The sequence below is a fragment of the Podarcis raffonei genome, chromosome 2, assembly GCF_027172205.1.
Source record: "Podarcis raffonei isolate rPodRaf1 chromosome 2, rPodRaf1.pri, whole genome shotgun sequence".
Classification (NCBI taxonomy): Eukaryota; Metazoa; Chordata; class Lepidosauria; order Squamata; family Lacertidae; genus Podarcis; species Podarcis raffonei.
Genome location: NC_070603.1, coordinates 49,146,026 through 49,161,956, shown reverse-complemented (window position 1 = coordinate 49,161,956; position 15,931 = coordinate 49,146,026). Strand labels below are relative to the sequence as shown.

Here is a 15,931-nt window from a genome sequence, read left to right as displayed (position 1 = left end):
TGTATTTTTGAAATAGTATGCTTACTTTAAATACCATTGACTTCAGCTATACGATTTTGTGCTAGATTATAGCCTTTATTTTTACTTCCTGCTTCAGTAGTAGCCCTCAAAGTGGCATCTATAAAACTGTTCTTGATACTGGCCAATGCTTGCTCTTTTTACTGCCTGATGACAGTAAAACGTGTCAAGTGCCTTCGACTCAGTATAATATTGAGACAGGCCATGGTATCTTGGCACTGTTATCAATCCATGTGTACATGTGTATTTTTATTTTCTTTAGATATATCAAATTAATCCCACCCCAGTCCTCAGGATCATTAAGCGGAGACAACGTTATTATTGACCCAGAAAAGAGTTTGTTTTGTTATCTCTTCTGTGGACTGAGAATTCTTGGACAGATCTGCAAGACAACAGGAAATGTGCTAAAAATTAAGTGAACAATCAGTTCTTGTTCTCATGCTTGAAATGGCTTGATGCAACTCTATATTAGAAATGCTTTCTCTTAGATTCAGGAAACCAAGATAGCTGAGCAAGGTTACATTTTCCTCATATTGCATGCCTAACTGGCAAGTTCAAACTGTGCATGCTGCAAAATAGAATGACTTGCAGGGCGATCCTTTCCCCCATGCTCAGTGCTGCTGGATTAGGGTTAGGTTTAGGAGATGTGTCCCTCTGTCGGGCTCCACCAGTAGGAGGCTTTGTCACTGTGGAGGTCCCTGCTGCAGCTGCTGAAAGAACATAAAGTGGAGAAGCTCCTACCAGCAGCAGTGTTCCTGCTGACAGTAGCTTGCTTAGATCCTGAAACAGGATGTTACTGGGGTGAGGACGGAGCAGAGCCAGCCATGGATTCACCAGAACCACAGCCTCATTATCCATCTGAGAGGGAGCCAGTTTGGATCCTATTACTGTCCCAGCCTGGAGCTGCAACAGCAAAAAAATTGGGGGTGGAACAAGTGGCCCCCTTCCACTCTGGCCTTCAGAAGCCAACAGAGCTGCAAATTCTATTGTGAATTTGCTAATCCATGCCTCCTGGCCACTCTTTCTGCCCATATATATATTTGACATACACTGTGTGATGTGTGGAAACTGGTATTTCCATTCTAGTAATCACTGACTGTTTTGAAACTACTGTATATTCCGAGTGGGAGGCAGTGGAAGACAGGAGTACCTGGCGTGCTCTGGCCCATGGGGTCACGAAAAGTCGGACACGACTAAAAGACTAAACAACAACAACAACTTAGTGTATATAACCCAGGCAGTATCATGGAAAGAACTTGGTGGCGTTAGACCTTGATGTTTACCCTCTGATTTGCTCCATAGGAACAAATAGGAACACAGGAAGCTGCTTTACGTCAAGCCATACATGATCTAGCCTAGCACTCGCTGGCAGCAGCTCTCCAGAGTCTTGGGCAAGATCTTGCTCCTCACCTGCACCTGTTCCTTTTAAATGGAGATGAACTCAAGACCTTCTGCTTGCAAAGCAAGTGTTCTGCTACTGAGCTGTGGTCACCCCTGCCCCTTTGTTGTAGATGCTTCACCCTATCTCTAGTTTTAGGTCTGTTCTGTATTTTGGAATGTGGATATTTTATCTCTAACTGTTGAAACAGTTGCTGTTTTGGCCCCCAGAGACGTTGGCACAACAATATGAGTTAAACCAGCCCTAAGATTTGTAGCATATCTGCTAAGGGCTTGATGGGTTATATTTTTCAATCAGTTGCCATGACAGAAACCGCAAAACGAAGAGCTTTCTAGTACAAGGGAAGGCAAAATTAAGAGAAGGAGTCTCCATTTCATAATTAAAATTAATGAATGATCATGCGGCTGAAATCACAGGTTCCTTACCTCAGTTTTCCTATTGCAGCACATGAAACGGAGATCACACCATATTTTTTGGCAATCCAATGGCGCTATTCTTGCTAATCATTGCAAGGCAAATGGTCTCTTGTGGCAAGTCAAACACTCCTCCATGTGAAGTCCAGGAAATACTATTTTTCACACGAGGATGTATTCCCTCTGAACCACACAGGGTTATCTAGGAATGGATATCGCGCATATGATGATTAAATAGCAAAATGCACATATTCTAACTGATTGCATCATCTTTGGCTTGCTATAGTATCAAGAGGGCCAGCAGATTCAATCAGCAAGTGGGGGGAGCCTTTGGCCACAGACCTAGTTAGCCCTACCAGTCATAGGAAGGTTTGAAAGGGAATTCCAGCTGCAGCTACAAAGGAAAATGCTGGAGCATGCTCCTGAGCCTTCCTCTGCAGCCATGGCTTGTATTTTCAATCACCTGGTGTCATGTGATGTTGGATAATTGACAGGAGGGTGACTTCATCTACCTGTCCAAGGGGCCCACGGAGCCCTTAGGCCAGATCAACACCTCTCTGGATCAAATGGTACTGTAAAAAGCAGAATATTTGTTTTTTGATTTGTAGCTTCACTGCTCTGACTAATTGATCTAGCACTAAACTGGCAATTCACTAAAGAACTGGGAGGATCTGAACCATGTCTGTAGCCAAGGGGGGGTAGGGAGGGGTAACTGCCCCCCAGTAATTTTTTTAAATAAAAATACATAGCAAACTGAGGTTCTGCCCCTGCTAACAAAAGGCCTCCTCCCCCCAACAAAAACCCTGGCTGTGCCCATGATCTGAACAATATGTGTGTGCTTTTGTTCTTTGTGCCCCACAGTAAAACATGTTCCCCGCTGCTGGAGATATCAAGCTAAAACACCTTTCAAACACAGGAATAGCTTGATATTGACTAGGATACCTTGGGGGCCCTTTAACGTAAATCCTTTCGCTCTCCCACATTCACTACTGTTGATGCTATTTTTTCTTTTGAATCTGCTTTCCTTCAGTTCTGTCTGATGATAATTCCATTCCTTCTAAGGAAGGATCTCCCTTAACTTGTATGTGTGTGAGAGAGCGTGAGCGTGAATGCACTACTGCCGAGCTGACACACGGTGGCTACAGTTTGCCCCAGTTCCAGAGTGTCATCCAAATATCTCTGTACTCCCATAATAAGTTCACCCCCCATAAATTTATTTATTTATTTCTGAGTTTTTTAAGGTACATTACAAAGAGGAAAATAATGATAAGGCAATATTATATGGTCAGTTAAAGTACAGAAGAATACTTATTTTCAAATAGCTTAATTAGATTGATAGACATTGGTTTAATAAAGATAACATATAAAAGTATAAATATTATGCATTTCTAGCTTATTTAAAATGACACAACCAAGTGCTTAAACTGTAATAAAATAGTATAGCTGTAGCGTATAGTTTCTGATATGAAATACAAATTTGTTTGTTCATGCACTTTGTTCTTGCACACCCATTCCCTTCAAACACTATCACTTGCTCAAGATGAGGACTTAATTTAAGCCTGTGCTGGGTAGTGTTAGTTCAAGACTGGCCAAGAACAGTTCCCTAACCCACGTGACTATACAATGGCAATCCAAGATACACAACCCAGGATCCCTTGAAATGTCGTGGAGGTAATTCTTGGCATTTGCATGGCTGTACACAAGGTGAGGGTTGTGCCCTGGCCTGACTGGCAAGTTGCAATGGATTATAGGGTGCATGTCTCAGCTCTCATGCTGCTTCATTGGCATCCTTGAAAAACCTGTTGCCTCCAGCAACAATTTGAGTTGCTTGTGCTGCTAACACCAGCTCTGTTCATTCAGCAGAAGGAAATGAGAAGAATGGAAGGAATCTGCCACCTTTCATCCTCTCCCGGCCTCCCTGCAGTGTATACTCAGCAGGATGTAAATTTCTGTTGGCTGGCTAGTCCTCCTGAACTACAAATTGTGGACTGTGTCCTTCTATTCAGTGTCTTGGCCCTTGCTGCATGAGTGCCTCCTTAACTCATCAAGTTGTGCTTCTGCTTGGCTGTGACTGGGTCCAACTCTCTGCAGGAGTAGCACAATTCATGTGGTAGGCAAGGGAACAGATTTGAGCTGGCCTGAGCACTTTTTGAAAGCTTGCTTCTGTTTTTCCCCCTCCACCCTTGCAGCATGAACAGCCAGGATATTTGGAGAGCTGTGAATAGTTCGGAAGGGCACAAAATCCTTATTGAGGCAATAGGGGCTTGAGGCAACGAACCGTGTACTTCAAACTGTGTGTCTGTGTATGTTGAGAGAAGGTGCAGTGGGAACCTAGAGAAGTAGGTTACCTTCCTTGGTAGCGTGGAATTCGGTCCTGCTTGTATTGCTCTTTTGCAAAACTTGTTGCAGCTTTGCTTGCTGCAGTGCTTCGAGAAGCTGTGTGTGTGTGTGTGGCTTTCCAGTCAGCAAAAACTCACTTCAAACTCGAGGATCTTTTTCCTCTCGCTCTCTTTCTCCATGCTGCCAAACTGAGCCAGGTCCTCTGAAGAGCAGCTCATTCCAATACAAGCAGTTGGCCTCCTCGAGGGGCCCTGACCTTATTAGCAGTAAGGGGATGCTTCTCTGCCACTTCCAGGGAGGGAGGGTCATGAGAAGCAGCCATGAACGTGATGAGAATGTAAACAAAGGGCCAGATGCACCTTCCCAGACCTACATGGGGGACAGTTTCCTGAGGTGATACAAAATTCGACTTTACAGAACTGTGTTTCGTGTTGTGTAGGGTCTCCCTTTCCCTTTTGATTTGCTTGCCCAAAAGGTAAGACTAACAGTGTTTGAGTCTTGCTGACATAACTCATTCCCTTTTACTGAATAATTAAACATAACTGTAGCCTGTTTTTTGCTTTGAGCTATCCTTAGAAGTCTAATGCCACTTGTGAAGGGGGTCTGTGGGGACCCACCAGAGGGCATTTTGATCAGGGTCCTCTCAGACCTTAACCTTAACATGCTGCCTGGATGTGACGTAAGAGGGGTGTGTGATTCATTATATTTAAGAGCTGCATTGGTCTCTCCAATTTACTCTATGCCAACCTGAAGGCTATGTAACTTGTCAGTTAAGTTGCTTGCCTCCCGTTCTAACACTGATCAGTCTTCCCACTGCTAGAAGAGGAGGGGGGGTGGGGGGGGTAATAAATGAGTGTTGTGTCTTTTAGCAATAACTAAAGTGGAGCGCAGGATATTCCTATTAAGCTTTTGGTATCTTTTATTCGCAGGATCAGCTGAGCTCTTTAAAGCTAATCTCCTAATATCTTATACAGCCTATTGCCACATGTATTGCTATGAGTTTAGAGGGGTAGGCTGTATGCCTGAACCCCCTTCTAATTCCTGGATCCAGACCAGATTCAAGTTCTGGAATAGCCAGGCTATCTTCCTGGTGTGGTAACTGCCCTCCAAGTATAGGCCATTAAGGTAACAAAAGAAGCGGCTCTGTGCCAGACAACAAATGGGCGGGTAGATAGAAATACAAAAGGCCTGAGCTGGGAGTTGACTTATGTGAACTAGAAGCTAGAATAAGGTTGAAGGCTGGACAGCTGGGACACAGAACGATGCCAAATATGTGCTAGAATCCAAGACTGTGGCTATGGGAGAAGCAAGACTGTCTTCGGGTGTTAATGCTGGGAGCCCGTCCATCGTAGGCTCAGGTTATATATATGCATACATAAACCAAATATAATAAAGACATCACAGTCTCCGCTGTCTCTCATTTCAAGGAGAAAAACAACCCCTGGGGAAGTGCCTGGAACCCCTGGAATCTTGCACCGCTCAGTGACTGGGGTGTCGTAAAACAGTATTATAGTTACAAATCGGCCACTTGACAGCAGGTGGAGTCTAGCCCATGTCCTCCCTTTATTCAGGTTTGCTTAGAAAGTAAATGTCAGCCTGATTCTAAGTATGGAGACTAACCTTTTCTCTTCTCATATGTGCATACATGAAATTGAATAAATAAGCAGACTCTCCACTATGTTGAAGGAATTTAGTACAAAGGGGCCCACTTGGGAAAGATGTCTCTTGGCACAATCAGGGGAAGTGGTGATAAAATCCCTTTTTAAAATATACTTGCAAACAAATGCCAGAAAACTGGAGCTACATTAAAAGAGATTTCTGAAGAAATAAAATGGAAAGACTGCTGGGTGGCAGTGGTTTATAAGTCCTGCTTAATCTGCATGCTAAAGTTCTTCAGGAAAAAGGAGCTTAATGAAAAATGCTAATTACTGAAATCATGTATTCATTAGTACCGTAGCTGCAGCATGAGACACTTGAAGGAAGAATTTCTAAAGTATTTTTGGTGGTATTCTTAACTGAGAAAGCCAGTTAGCTGTTTGACTGCTGCTTCTTTCCCAGGTCTCAACTGCTGTTGTACCACATATGAGAATCAAATCCTGAACTGGCTGCTGTAAAATTCTGCAGATCAATGTCCAAGAATTATTACAACAGACTTCAAGAAGCAATGTATTAGGATGGCGCTGTGCCATTTACAGAGGGCATTTCCTATGGCCCTCTTAATCAGATGCTCAGTAGTGAGCCACAAAAGAGAGCCTTTCCGTGGTGGGCCCCTAGATAGGGATTTTTTTCCGCAGGGAAGCCTGCCTGCCGCTATGTTGTTACTGATTTGGTACTAGGTCAAGACTTCTCTGTTCCAATACCTGGCTTTAAGGTCTTGTAGTACAGTTGGTGGTTCAAATGGCAACATTAAATGGCTGTTTTTGTTCTGTGGTGTGTCTATAGTCTTGAATTCTGATGGCTGGTTGCATCTCAAGTTTATTTTACAGCATGGTTTTATTGTAATTTTTATTCTCTTTTCTTTAGTACAATGTCTTGAGAATTTATGAAGTGTCTCATAAATATAATTGTGATACATCCTTTGTAGATGTGAGTTTGAACAGTGAGTCCTCTGCCTTGCAATATTAATTCCTTTGTCCTCTTTCCTCCCTGCCTTACTTCCTCCACAGTCCTTTTTGCAAACTTAGGTGGGTGATGGGGTGATGGATCATGACTTATACAGTGGTACTTTGGTACCTGAAAGGCTTGGCTCCCAAACAAATCGGCTCCCAAACGTCACAAACCTGGAAGTAAGTGTTCCGGTTTGCGAATGTCTTTCAGAAGCCAAACATCCGAACTGGCTTCCACTTGAGTGCAGGAAGCTCCTGCAGCCAATCGGAAGCCGTGCCTTGGTTTGCAAACGGTTTCAGGAGTCGAATGGACTCCCAGAATGGATTAAGTTCGAGAACCAAGGTACCACTGTATTGAATTTGTTCGTCACCTTTCTACAGGGAAAACCAAAACTGTACCAAAGATAGAAGAATAAAAATGAAGCATTCGATTTTAAAAGTTGCATACTGTAAAAATATGAAACCCAGTCTCAATATGGCAATGATGTCATCATTGTGCACATGCTGCATCTTTTAAAGCACATCCCCCCTCCCCCAATATTTCTGGCACTGTAGTTTGTTAAGGATTGCTGAGAATTGTAATTCGATAAGAGGTAAACTACAGTGGCCAGAATTCTTTGAGGAGGAAAATGGGCTTCACATGTGCTTTAAGGATAAGAGTGTGTTCACAACCTTTGGTGTTTGACCTTGTGAACTAGCCTTTAGGCCAGCACGTGGTTAATTGCCTAATACTTGTCTGTGAAGTGAGTGCAAAATGACTGTGTGGATTCGGAGCTGGCATGTGACTGAAAGTTTTATTAGAGAAAACTACAAGTTTATTATACAGTGGTACCTCTGGTTGCGAACGGGTTCCGTTCCAGAGCCCTGTTCTCAACCTGAAAGGAACGCAACCCACGTCTGCGCGTCCACGCACGTGCGGGTCGTGATTCGCCGCTTCTGCACATGCATGTGATGTCATTTTGCGCATCTGTGCATGCGCGAGTGGTGAAACCTGGAAGTACCAGAAAGTAACCCTTTCCGGTACTTCCAGGTCACCATGGGACGCGACCTGAAAAAACGTTATCATGAAGCAAACGTAACAAGAGGTATGACTGTATATGCAAGTGGATGGGAATTGGTCAACCTGTTTTATTCTGTTACTAAATTACAATGTGCCCAAGTTAAGAAACATATTAGAGCCAAATGAAGTGGCAGATTTAACATTTCTTCTTCCCTTGCTGTGTTCACATGCGGTGGTCTGTTCTTGTGGAGCTTAGAAGCCTTTTTTAGCTCACAGAGTCTCCAGCAAATTAGGTAAGAATACCCTTGTAAATGGCTTGCCCATTTGCAGCTCTTTCCTAGTAGCTGAACCCTGGGGAAGAAGCCGTGTTCGTACAAGTCCTGAAGTCTGGCAATAAGAGAACAAGATAGTTGTTGGAGACTTTTAAAAGCAAAAGTTTTTGTTTTGTAGTTCTTGACTAGAACCACTTCCTCTTTTGTAGGAATAGTGTCTGCTAATGCAGCACAGAGCCACTTCTCACTATTTTTAGTTGAAAAGCTTTGTGGTCTGCCTTGTGACCAGCTTCTGTTTTGACTCTGTTCAGACATCATGTGCTGATCATCCAGACATCCATGCTCCATTCTTCTCTTTTTCATGTCAATTCCCTCTTCCAAGTTCACTCTAATTACAATTCAGACATCACAGCAAGCTATGGTTAGAGGAAACTTGGCCCTGGAGGACAGGAGAAAGAAACTAGGTAACGCATGAGGCCAATCTTCTGAACCTGTGTCTGAATCATCCATATCTAGGAACCTTGACTATTTATTTTTATTTATATTGCACATTAAGCACATCTTAAGAGCTGCCTTACATCCCAAATACTTGTGTATGCAAACCAATGAAGATGTGTCTGTAATCTTTGCATCAGCTATGAAAGTTTTTTCAATATTTTTTTTCTAAAAAGTAACATAACGACAAGCCTTGCCAGACAATAACCTAAAACAGTTTACTTGAATAAATGGATATCAATGAAAGATAAAGAGCTTACTTTCCTGAATGCAGTTTCAAGTATAAATGGAATGTAGGTGAAATTATTAAATTTGTATTTATATAGAATAGTTCATCTTAGTGATTGTGATGTGATTATTTTTTATTACTGTGAAGGTGAAAATAAATGTGGACTTGTTGTCATGTTGCATAATCTCTCTTACCCTCCAACATCCCACTGACCTTAGTTCTCTCGTGTGCGAGGGAAAGTGAAACCCAAAGATGCTTGATTCTTGGTCTCACAAGAGCATGAGACCCAAAAAATCAGCATCTTTTGGTCTGACGCTCTGGAATAAGGTAGCTGATTTGTGCCAGAGTGCCCCACCAAAAATGGGACATCCCAGGGATCCAATCAGAAGCTGGAATTGGCTTTTGTTATTCTGAGATATCCTGCTAAAATCCCGTTGAGAATTAGGGCTGGGCAATATCAGCTTTTCAACATCACAGTGCATCACCAGCCAAACATTGCAGTTTGGCGATATACAGTGATGTTGAAAAAACGAAATGCATTAGCCTCTGCCTGCGAGGCTTGAGAGCTGAGGTGGTTTCACCTAGGCACTCGCAGGCTGGGACAGCACAGCTTGTTTGCACAGCTCAGTTGGGGATTGGGAAGGTTCCCTTTCCCCACCTGAGACAGCCCTGATGCTCTCCCTGCTTGTGCGCGAGTGGCAGGAGCCTCGGGGCTACTTTGCGCCACTCACCTGGGGAGAGAAAGGCTCCCCCTCCCTAGCTGTGATAGCCCTAATGCTCTGTGCACAAGTGAGCAGAGCATCGGGGCTCCTTTAACTACTCGCAGCAACTGTGCTTACTAGCTGCATTTTGCTCTGGCAGGGATGGAGCCTAGTCAGGTTGAAACAGGACAGAGTTTAATTTCCTTGCCAAATCATGAGGCTCTGCAGACTTCAGAATACAATGGAGACTGGAATTAAACAAATGGAAGATAAATTGCTACTAAAAAGTAAACAGGTAGATCTTGCTTTCCACTGTATTGCTGACTGCATCTTGTTAAAGATCACTTTGCTGAATAGCTTACGCCTTATGGGATTTGGACATAGATTTTGCAAATTCAAGGTGATATTTGAAATGACAGATATTGGCAATTTGTGTTACTTCTTTGGTGTATGGGAAGCTAAACAAAGTGCAAAGTTGAGAGCATATGTCTATGGTGATGCAGTTCCAGTGAATTTGAGAAGACAAAAACAGAAAAGGCTGCAGGAGGGTGCAATGAAAAGATAAAGGTGCAGATTTATATTATATTTATTATAGGTACAGTAGTTTCAAGGCTTTGTAGCAAAACCCAATGCTATCCAACCAACTGTGTCAACTTCAATAGTATTATTTTTTAATCAAGCTTGATGGGCTTCATCTCATTTTGATCTGTACAGATCTCACTTCCTTAAAGAACTTCCTGTTTGAAACAGTGACAAATGTTGTGTGCTTTATGTAACTCTCACTAAGATCTGGCTGATGAAGAACTGGTTAGGCTCAGGCAATAAGTTTGCAGTACACTTGTGAGTTTGCCTCTTCCCTTTTTTAGCAGTTAACCCCTACTGCAGATCACTAAAGCTGCCTTCTGTTTTCAAAGCCACTTCCTATTATTCCAAGTAAAAAAGCCTGAATTCTGCACTGATACATACATCCAAGAATTGAAATATGTAAGCCAAAGTGTTGCAAATTCGTATGGTGGAAATGTTACTCTCATAAAAATCTTGGACATTATATGACATAAGCATAGCACTTTATGAGAAATTAGGTTAACAATGGTTTTGGCAAACTACCTCTATTTCTATATTTTTCTACTTGGAAATTGAAAAACTTTATTTCATTCACTTCAGATATACTAAAGATCCCACTGCAGAACTGGTAGCTTTATTTTGCTCCTGGGATGTATAATTACTATGTGATTTGTCTCAGTAACTCATTGGGCTTATATTGCTATGCAAATTACTTGATAGATTCAAATGACAAACTCTAGCAATCATTTAGTGTAGCCACTCTGCGGAACCCTCTTCCTGCCCCTTCACCATACATGACAACCCATAATATTGCAAAGAGCTGCAAATATGGTTGTAAATATACAGTAAAATTAAAAAAAACCAAAACAATGTGGCTAATACATTGTTTATTGATAAGTGATAACCAATAAAGTTGTCAAGAAACTATTTGCATACATGCATTCTTTTGGAATAATTAAAGCACACTAGCATATGTTTAAAATCAAAACTATTTACAGCAGCTTAAAATTTAGGTTAACAGGCATAGCAGGATTTTGTCCAAATCCACAGGCTAGTAGGGTAGAGTTGTCTCTTGCTTGCATAACTTCCTGTAAAAAAGCTCCAAATGTGTCTTGGAATATCTTTTTCTTTTTAAAAGATTTGCTTGCTATTTGAATTCCTGAAATGAAGGTAGAACAGTTTTTAAATAAGCTTCCTAAATGTAGTTCCTTAGCTTTATAACCTTGTACTATGGAAAGGTGAACATAAGGATTAATGTTCAGAGAATGTAATATCAATAGAAATACTACATTGCTACAGGCAAACCTGCAGTAGGTTATTCCTTGCGGAGGAGGGAGGTATGTTTCTATCCAGCTTTTATCACATCTCTTCTCCTCATGTCTCCAGTAGATCCCAAACAGATCCATGCCCTCCAGATGTTTTACACTATAATTCCCAGAACCCTCGGCAGTAGTATTTTATTGCAGGTGTATTCTGCAATATGTTCTTAAGACAAAAACAGAGCTTAGTGGTAAATTTATTCAGCTTTAATTTGTTCTGTGATGCTTCCCCAATGCCACCTTATTATATTGCTCTCTGGAGTGGCTCTAATGCAACAAAAATGGGACAAAAATAAACCAGAACATATGAAATATTTAATTTCTGTTAATTTCGATTGTGAAACATTTGTAATGTGAATGAGCATTCTGGCCAATATAGTTTTGCATTCACATTGAAAAGTGGTTTAAAAGAAGAAACACTTTATGGACTTTTTCCACTTGAGGCATAATGTTGTTCAATAAAACAAATACCGGTAATAGCAACTGATAGGTACACCTATCCTTTGCAAAACCATCACAGATTATATGATGTTTGCTTGTTTGTTGGCATATTGAACAGAGCTTGGCGCTTTGAATATTATGTCCTTTTGTCTAAAGCAGGGATGGGGAACCTGTGGCCCTGTGGATGTTGTTGGACTTCTGTTGCCATTGTCGAGAGCTCCACAGGTTCTCCATCCCAGCTCTAAAGCAAATAGACAAAGAGGGGGGAAGTTGAGGAAGTGAACAGCCAGATTCTGGATAATGCTTGGGGAATATGGATAGTATTCAACAAAGTTTTACTCAGAATAAACCCACTCAAAGAAATGAACACGACGTAGTTAAAACCATCAATTTCAGTGGATCTGCTCTGAGTAAAACCTAGTTGAATACCACCTTGTTTATTTTCTGACATAACAGCCAACTATTCAAACTGGAGAATCCATTCAGGCTTAAGTGATACACTTGAACATAATCTGCAAATGAAATATATCTGTAAGGTGACACCACATGTGGCACATTCTAGCAGTTTGAGGGAAGAGGTCCTGGCACTGCTGTCTTTTCAGTATACTCTCTCATCCTAGGATGGTAATAGTTAAAAACCTACCACTGAAGGAAATGTCAACGTCAAAGCAGTGTTTTCCACAGAACATCTATTTGAATATTAAATACTCTGGAGTAGTTGCACTTTCATTCCAACGGCCATTGTGGCTATGACTGCCAAGGTTCCACAACTTTTGTTTGAACTATTCATTTATCATAATGAAATGACAAACACGATTTATCTGGTATTGGGAAATATTGGGCAGTGTGCAGCGCTTCCTGCGCACACAGTCTGAAATCTGTACTGTATTAACCTTAAAGTCAAGCTATGGAGATGGGAATAGGATGGAAGGGAGAGTGGGCTTTTATCTGTTGAGCACTTAGCATTTGTTAAGCAGTGGGGGGAATATATGATTTTAGCATGACACATAAATACTGTGGAGCATTTCCTGTCACAGGATAAAGTAATGGCCCCTGGCTTAGATGTGGGGTGCAGGGGGGGGGATGAGACAGGCAGAAGGTAGCTCAGGATCTATGGATACAGTTTCTGAGTGATTTTAGTTAGACCAGCAAGTATTTTTGACTCCCAATTTAGCAGAAATAAAATGGCTCCTTTCTGCCCCTTGGCCGCCCTAATTTTGCTGCTGAAATTAAGACAGCTTGGGATTTTTTTTATGTGCAGGATTGTGAGCTCCTGTACTCGTAGCCCTGGGCTCAGAATGATTTCATTCTAAGTGTATAAGAATCTTGAGGATCAAGGAAAAGCAAAGTCGACCCTGCAAGCCTAATTTCTGCCTGCCTTTGGCTTGCTTTTAATAGGAATCTGTCAAATTCAAAGATAGCTCTGTGCAGTGAGTATGACCTGTAATACTTAAATGAAACTTCCAGGTTGAGACGCATTTGCAGCAGCAGGAGGAGGCAGCAAACTGAAGGGAAAGCCTGCCGTGTTAATTCCTTGCTTTGGGGTTCCCAGACACATCTGGCTGGCCATGGTGAGAAACAGGATGCTGGACCCTTGGTCTGATCCAGCAGGGCTGCTATTCCCACACATAAGAGAAGAACAGAGCAGTAAGAAAACTGGAAAACAAGGAAGTTTGTTATACACACTCTTGAGCTGGAGGAGCTTGGAAGTAGTACAGAGAACTGCCTGCCTGGCAATGTTATTCTGTGGTTGCCTAACTCTTTTATTTGCACTGCAGAGCAATCAGCATGTTTTTTGTTTTTTATAAAATGTGGCAGCTGAGATGCAGATCTGCTCTGAGTCAGGGGGACTCCGTCAGGCTGCTATTTCCTTTTCAGCCTGACCCCAGATTGTTTGGAAGGAGTTTCTCACTCTTCCTCCACCCAGTTCCTCCCCCCCTTCCCATCCTGGCCTCTGAGGGGTGTTAACAAATTACATGCATGCTCTTTATACAGCAACCTTCTCTCCCCACACCCCCCCATCTGATCTAAAAGGAGAAAACTGCCTGGGAGAACTGCATTGTCAACGATGGTAAATTTTTGCTCAGCTCATTGGATCTTAATGGGCTAGCTGTGCCTCTGTGGGTTGCACAGCAAAGGATGGCATACCCAGGGAGGTCTCGTTTGAGGAGGTCTTTCAGTGAGCATATCAGGGTCTCCACCAACAAAGCATGGGATGTCTTCTGGAAGAGCGCACGAGAAAAACGCTTGTCAGGTCAGTTGTCTGAGTTCTTTCACTACTAATCTTCACAATTTACTTGCCTTTATTGACTGTGTGCACTTCCCATACCAAAAATGGAGAGGAAGTCTCTTAGGGAGCTATCAGTGTTGTATTGGCATAAGTATATATGTTATCCCACCTGAGATCGTGGTTCGGGGTCATACCTTGGTAGTTCAGAACGGGAAATGCAGGATATTGACTCATTGCTTTCTTAGTTGTTGATGCAAACCAGCCTCAGTACATCACTTTCCCAGTTAAATATGTCAAGTGAATATGTAATAAACTAGACATTGGAATTTGGAATCGTGTGAAATCCTGGATTGTGAAATGTCAGATTAGTTCTGTTCTTTCTTAGTGCATGCAACTCTCAAGTGTGGTGACCACAAACAGCTGTTATGAAAAGTCGTAGAAGAAATCTAAAACACTTGGAACGAAATGGTTGTATATACGTTCAGTTCACTGCAGTATGCAATGTTTTGATGTTCTAATGCCAAATGGAGCATATATAACTATTGAACCTTAAATCTATGTGATAGCGTGCAGACTGACATGTTGATACCCTGACACTCAGTGGGGAAATCTGGTAATACCAAGCGAAACATTTTAGAAATGTGTTCTAAATACAACACTTTTCAAATAGTGCAGTTGTAGTCGGAGGACACCTCTTTTTTGGCAACGAAGTTTTGACTTTTTAGCTTAACCCCCGAGTCATCCGCGACTGGACCTAATGGTCAGGGGTACCTTTACCTTTTTGATACTGCTTAGCAATTAACCAGATCTGTTGTTAGGAGAATATTGTTTCCTGTTACCCCCAAGTTCAACCAGGTGAGTAGGGACTGTGGGAGGGAGGCATTGCACCTGTACCAGGATGGGGCAAGTGTGGTTCTGTGTGGCTGCCTGTCTGTCAGCATGTCTGCTAGCAGTGAGGCGGGAGAGGGGGCAGAGCCTGAAGCTATCAAAGTCTACTCTGCTCTTGGCTGTGGTCCTCTATCTGGTCTTTGCATTCTCACTCACTTGCCCTGGTGTAATATAGGTATTTGTTTATTTCTATATTACATTTATATCCCATCTTTTTTTCTGAAAGGAATTCAAGTAGCATGCATGGTATTAATTGCCAGCCTTGTTTAACCAGGTTAGTCATATTAGGGTTTGTACCAAAGGAAAAGCATTGATTAGCATTTTGAGGTACACCTTTATAGTAAAAGAAGGACTCTTAGACTAAAGACTGTAGGACCCTAGAGTGGGGAAAGGGCATCCTTTGAGACTTGCTTGAACCACACACTCAAAATATTTAAGGTTGGGAGGGCCTGGGGGATGTGAGTCGGCTAGGCCTTGGTCAACCAAGAGATCCCTACTGCTCCTATTTGGGACAGCTTTCTTTGCTTACTATGAATGACATCCACCCAGGTATTCAAGCTTAATTCTTACATGTTCAGGTGGACAAGTAGTGCCTTCAAGGAAATGGTTAACTATGTCTGAAAACATGAGTATTAACCAATAGTGGAGGTGCTCAGGGCACCATTCTGATTGGTTCTGTTTCGTAAATTTTGAACGCCTAGAGATTTTGGAATTGATTAAAGCAAATGAGAGGCCTATGGCCCTCCAAATGTAGTTGGCGTCCAGCTCCCATCAGTCTCATCCAGCATGGCCTTTTGTTAGGCGTGGTGGGTGTTCTGGTCCAAAAACATCTGGAGGACCACAGGTCCCCATACATGCATTAAAGGAACCTTAATTCGAACATTGTGATACTAAAGGTTTACTTATACGGCTCAGTCTGCTTATTGCCGTCTGTCCTGGTAATGTCCAGTAGGCCTGCTGTTTATGTTCTTTGCTGAGTCTGGGCTCATAAAAATGTTAAGAGTCATAGGCAGGCA

The 15,931-nt window shown here is 42.2% G+C and overlaps 1 protein-coding gene across 2 annotated transcripts in view; it reads left to right on the top strand.

The window, feature by feature from the left end:
• LOC128407747 (rho GTPase-activating protein 7-like) overlaps positions 1-15,931 on the top strand; it is an 89,588-nt gene that overhangs the window by 10,091 nt on the left and 63,566 nt on the right. The window contains exon 1 of one of the 2 annotated variants that reach the window (XM_053376508.1): positions 13,460-14,051. The exons of the other annotated variant lie outside the window; for it this stretch is intronic. Within the exon in view, the coding sequence (XP_053232483.1) occupies positions 13,937-14,051 (115 nt within the window). The 5' untranslated portion in view covers positions 13,460-13,936. Of the gene's footprint in view, positions 1-13,459; positions 14,052-15,931 lie in introns of those variants that run through there. 2 annotated transcript variants of the gene reach the window in all.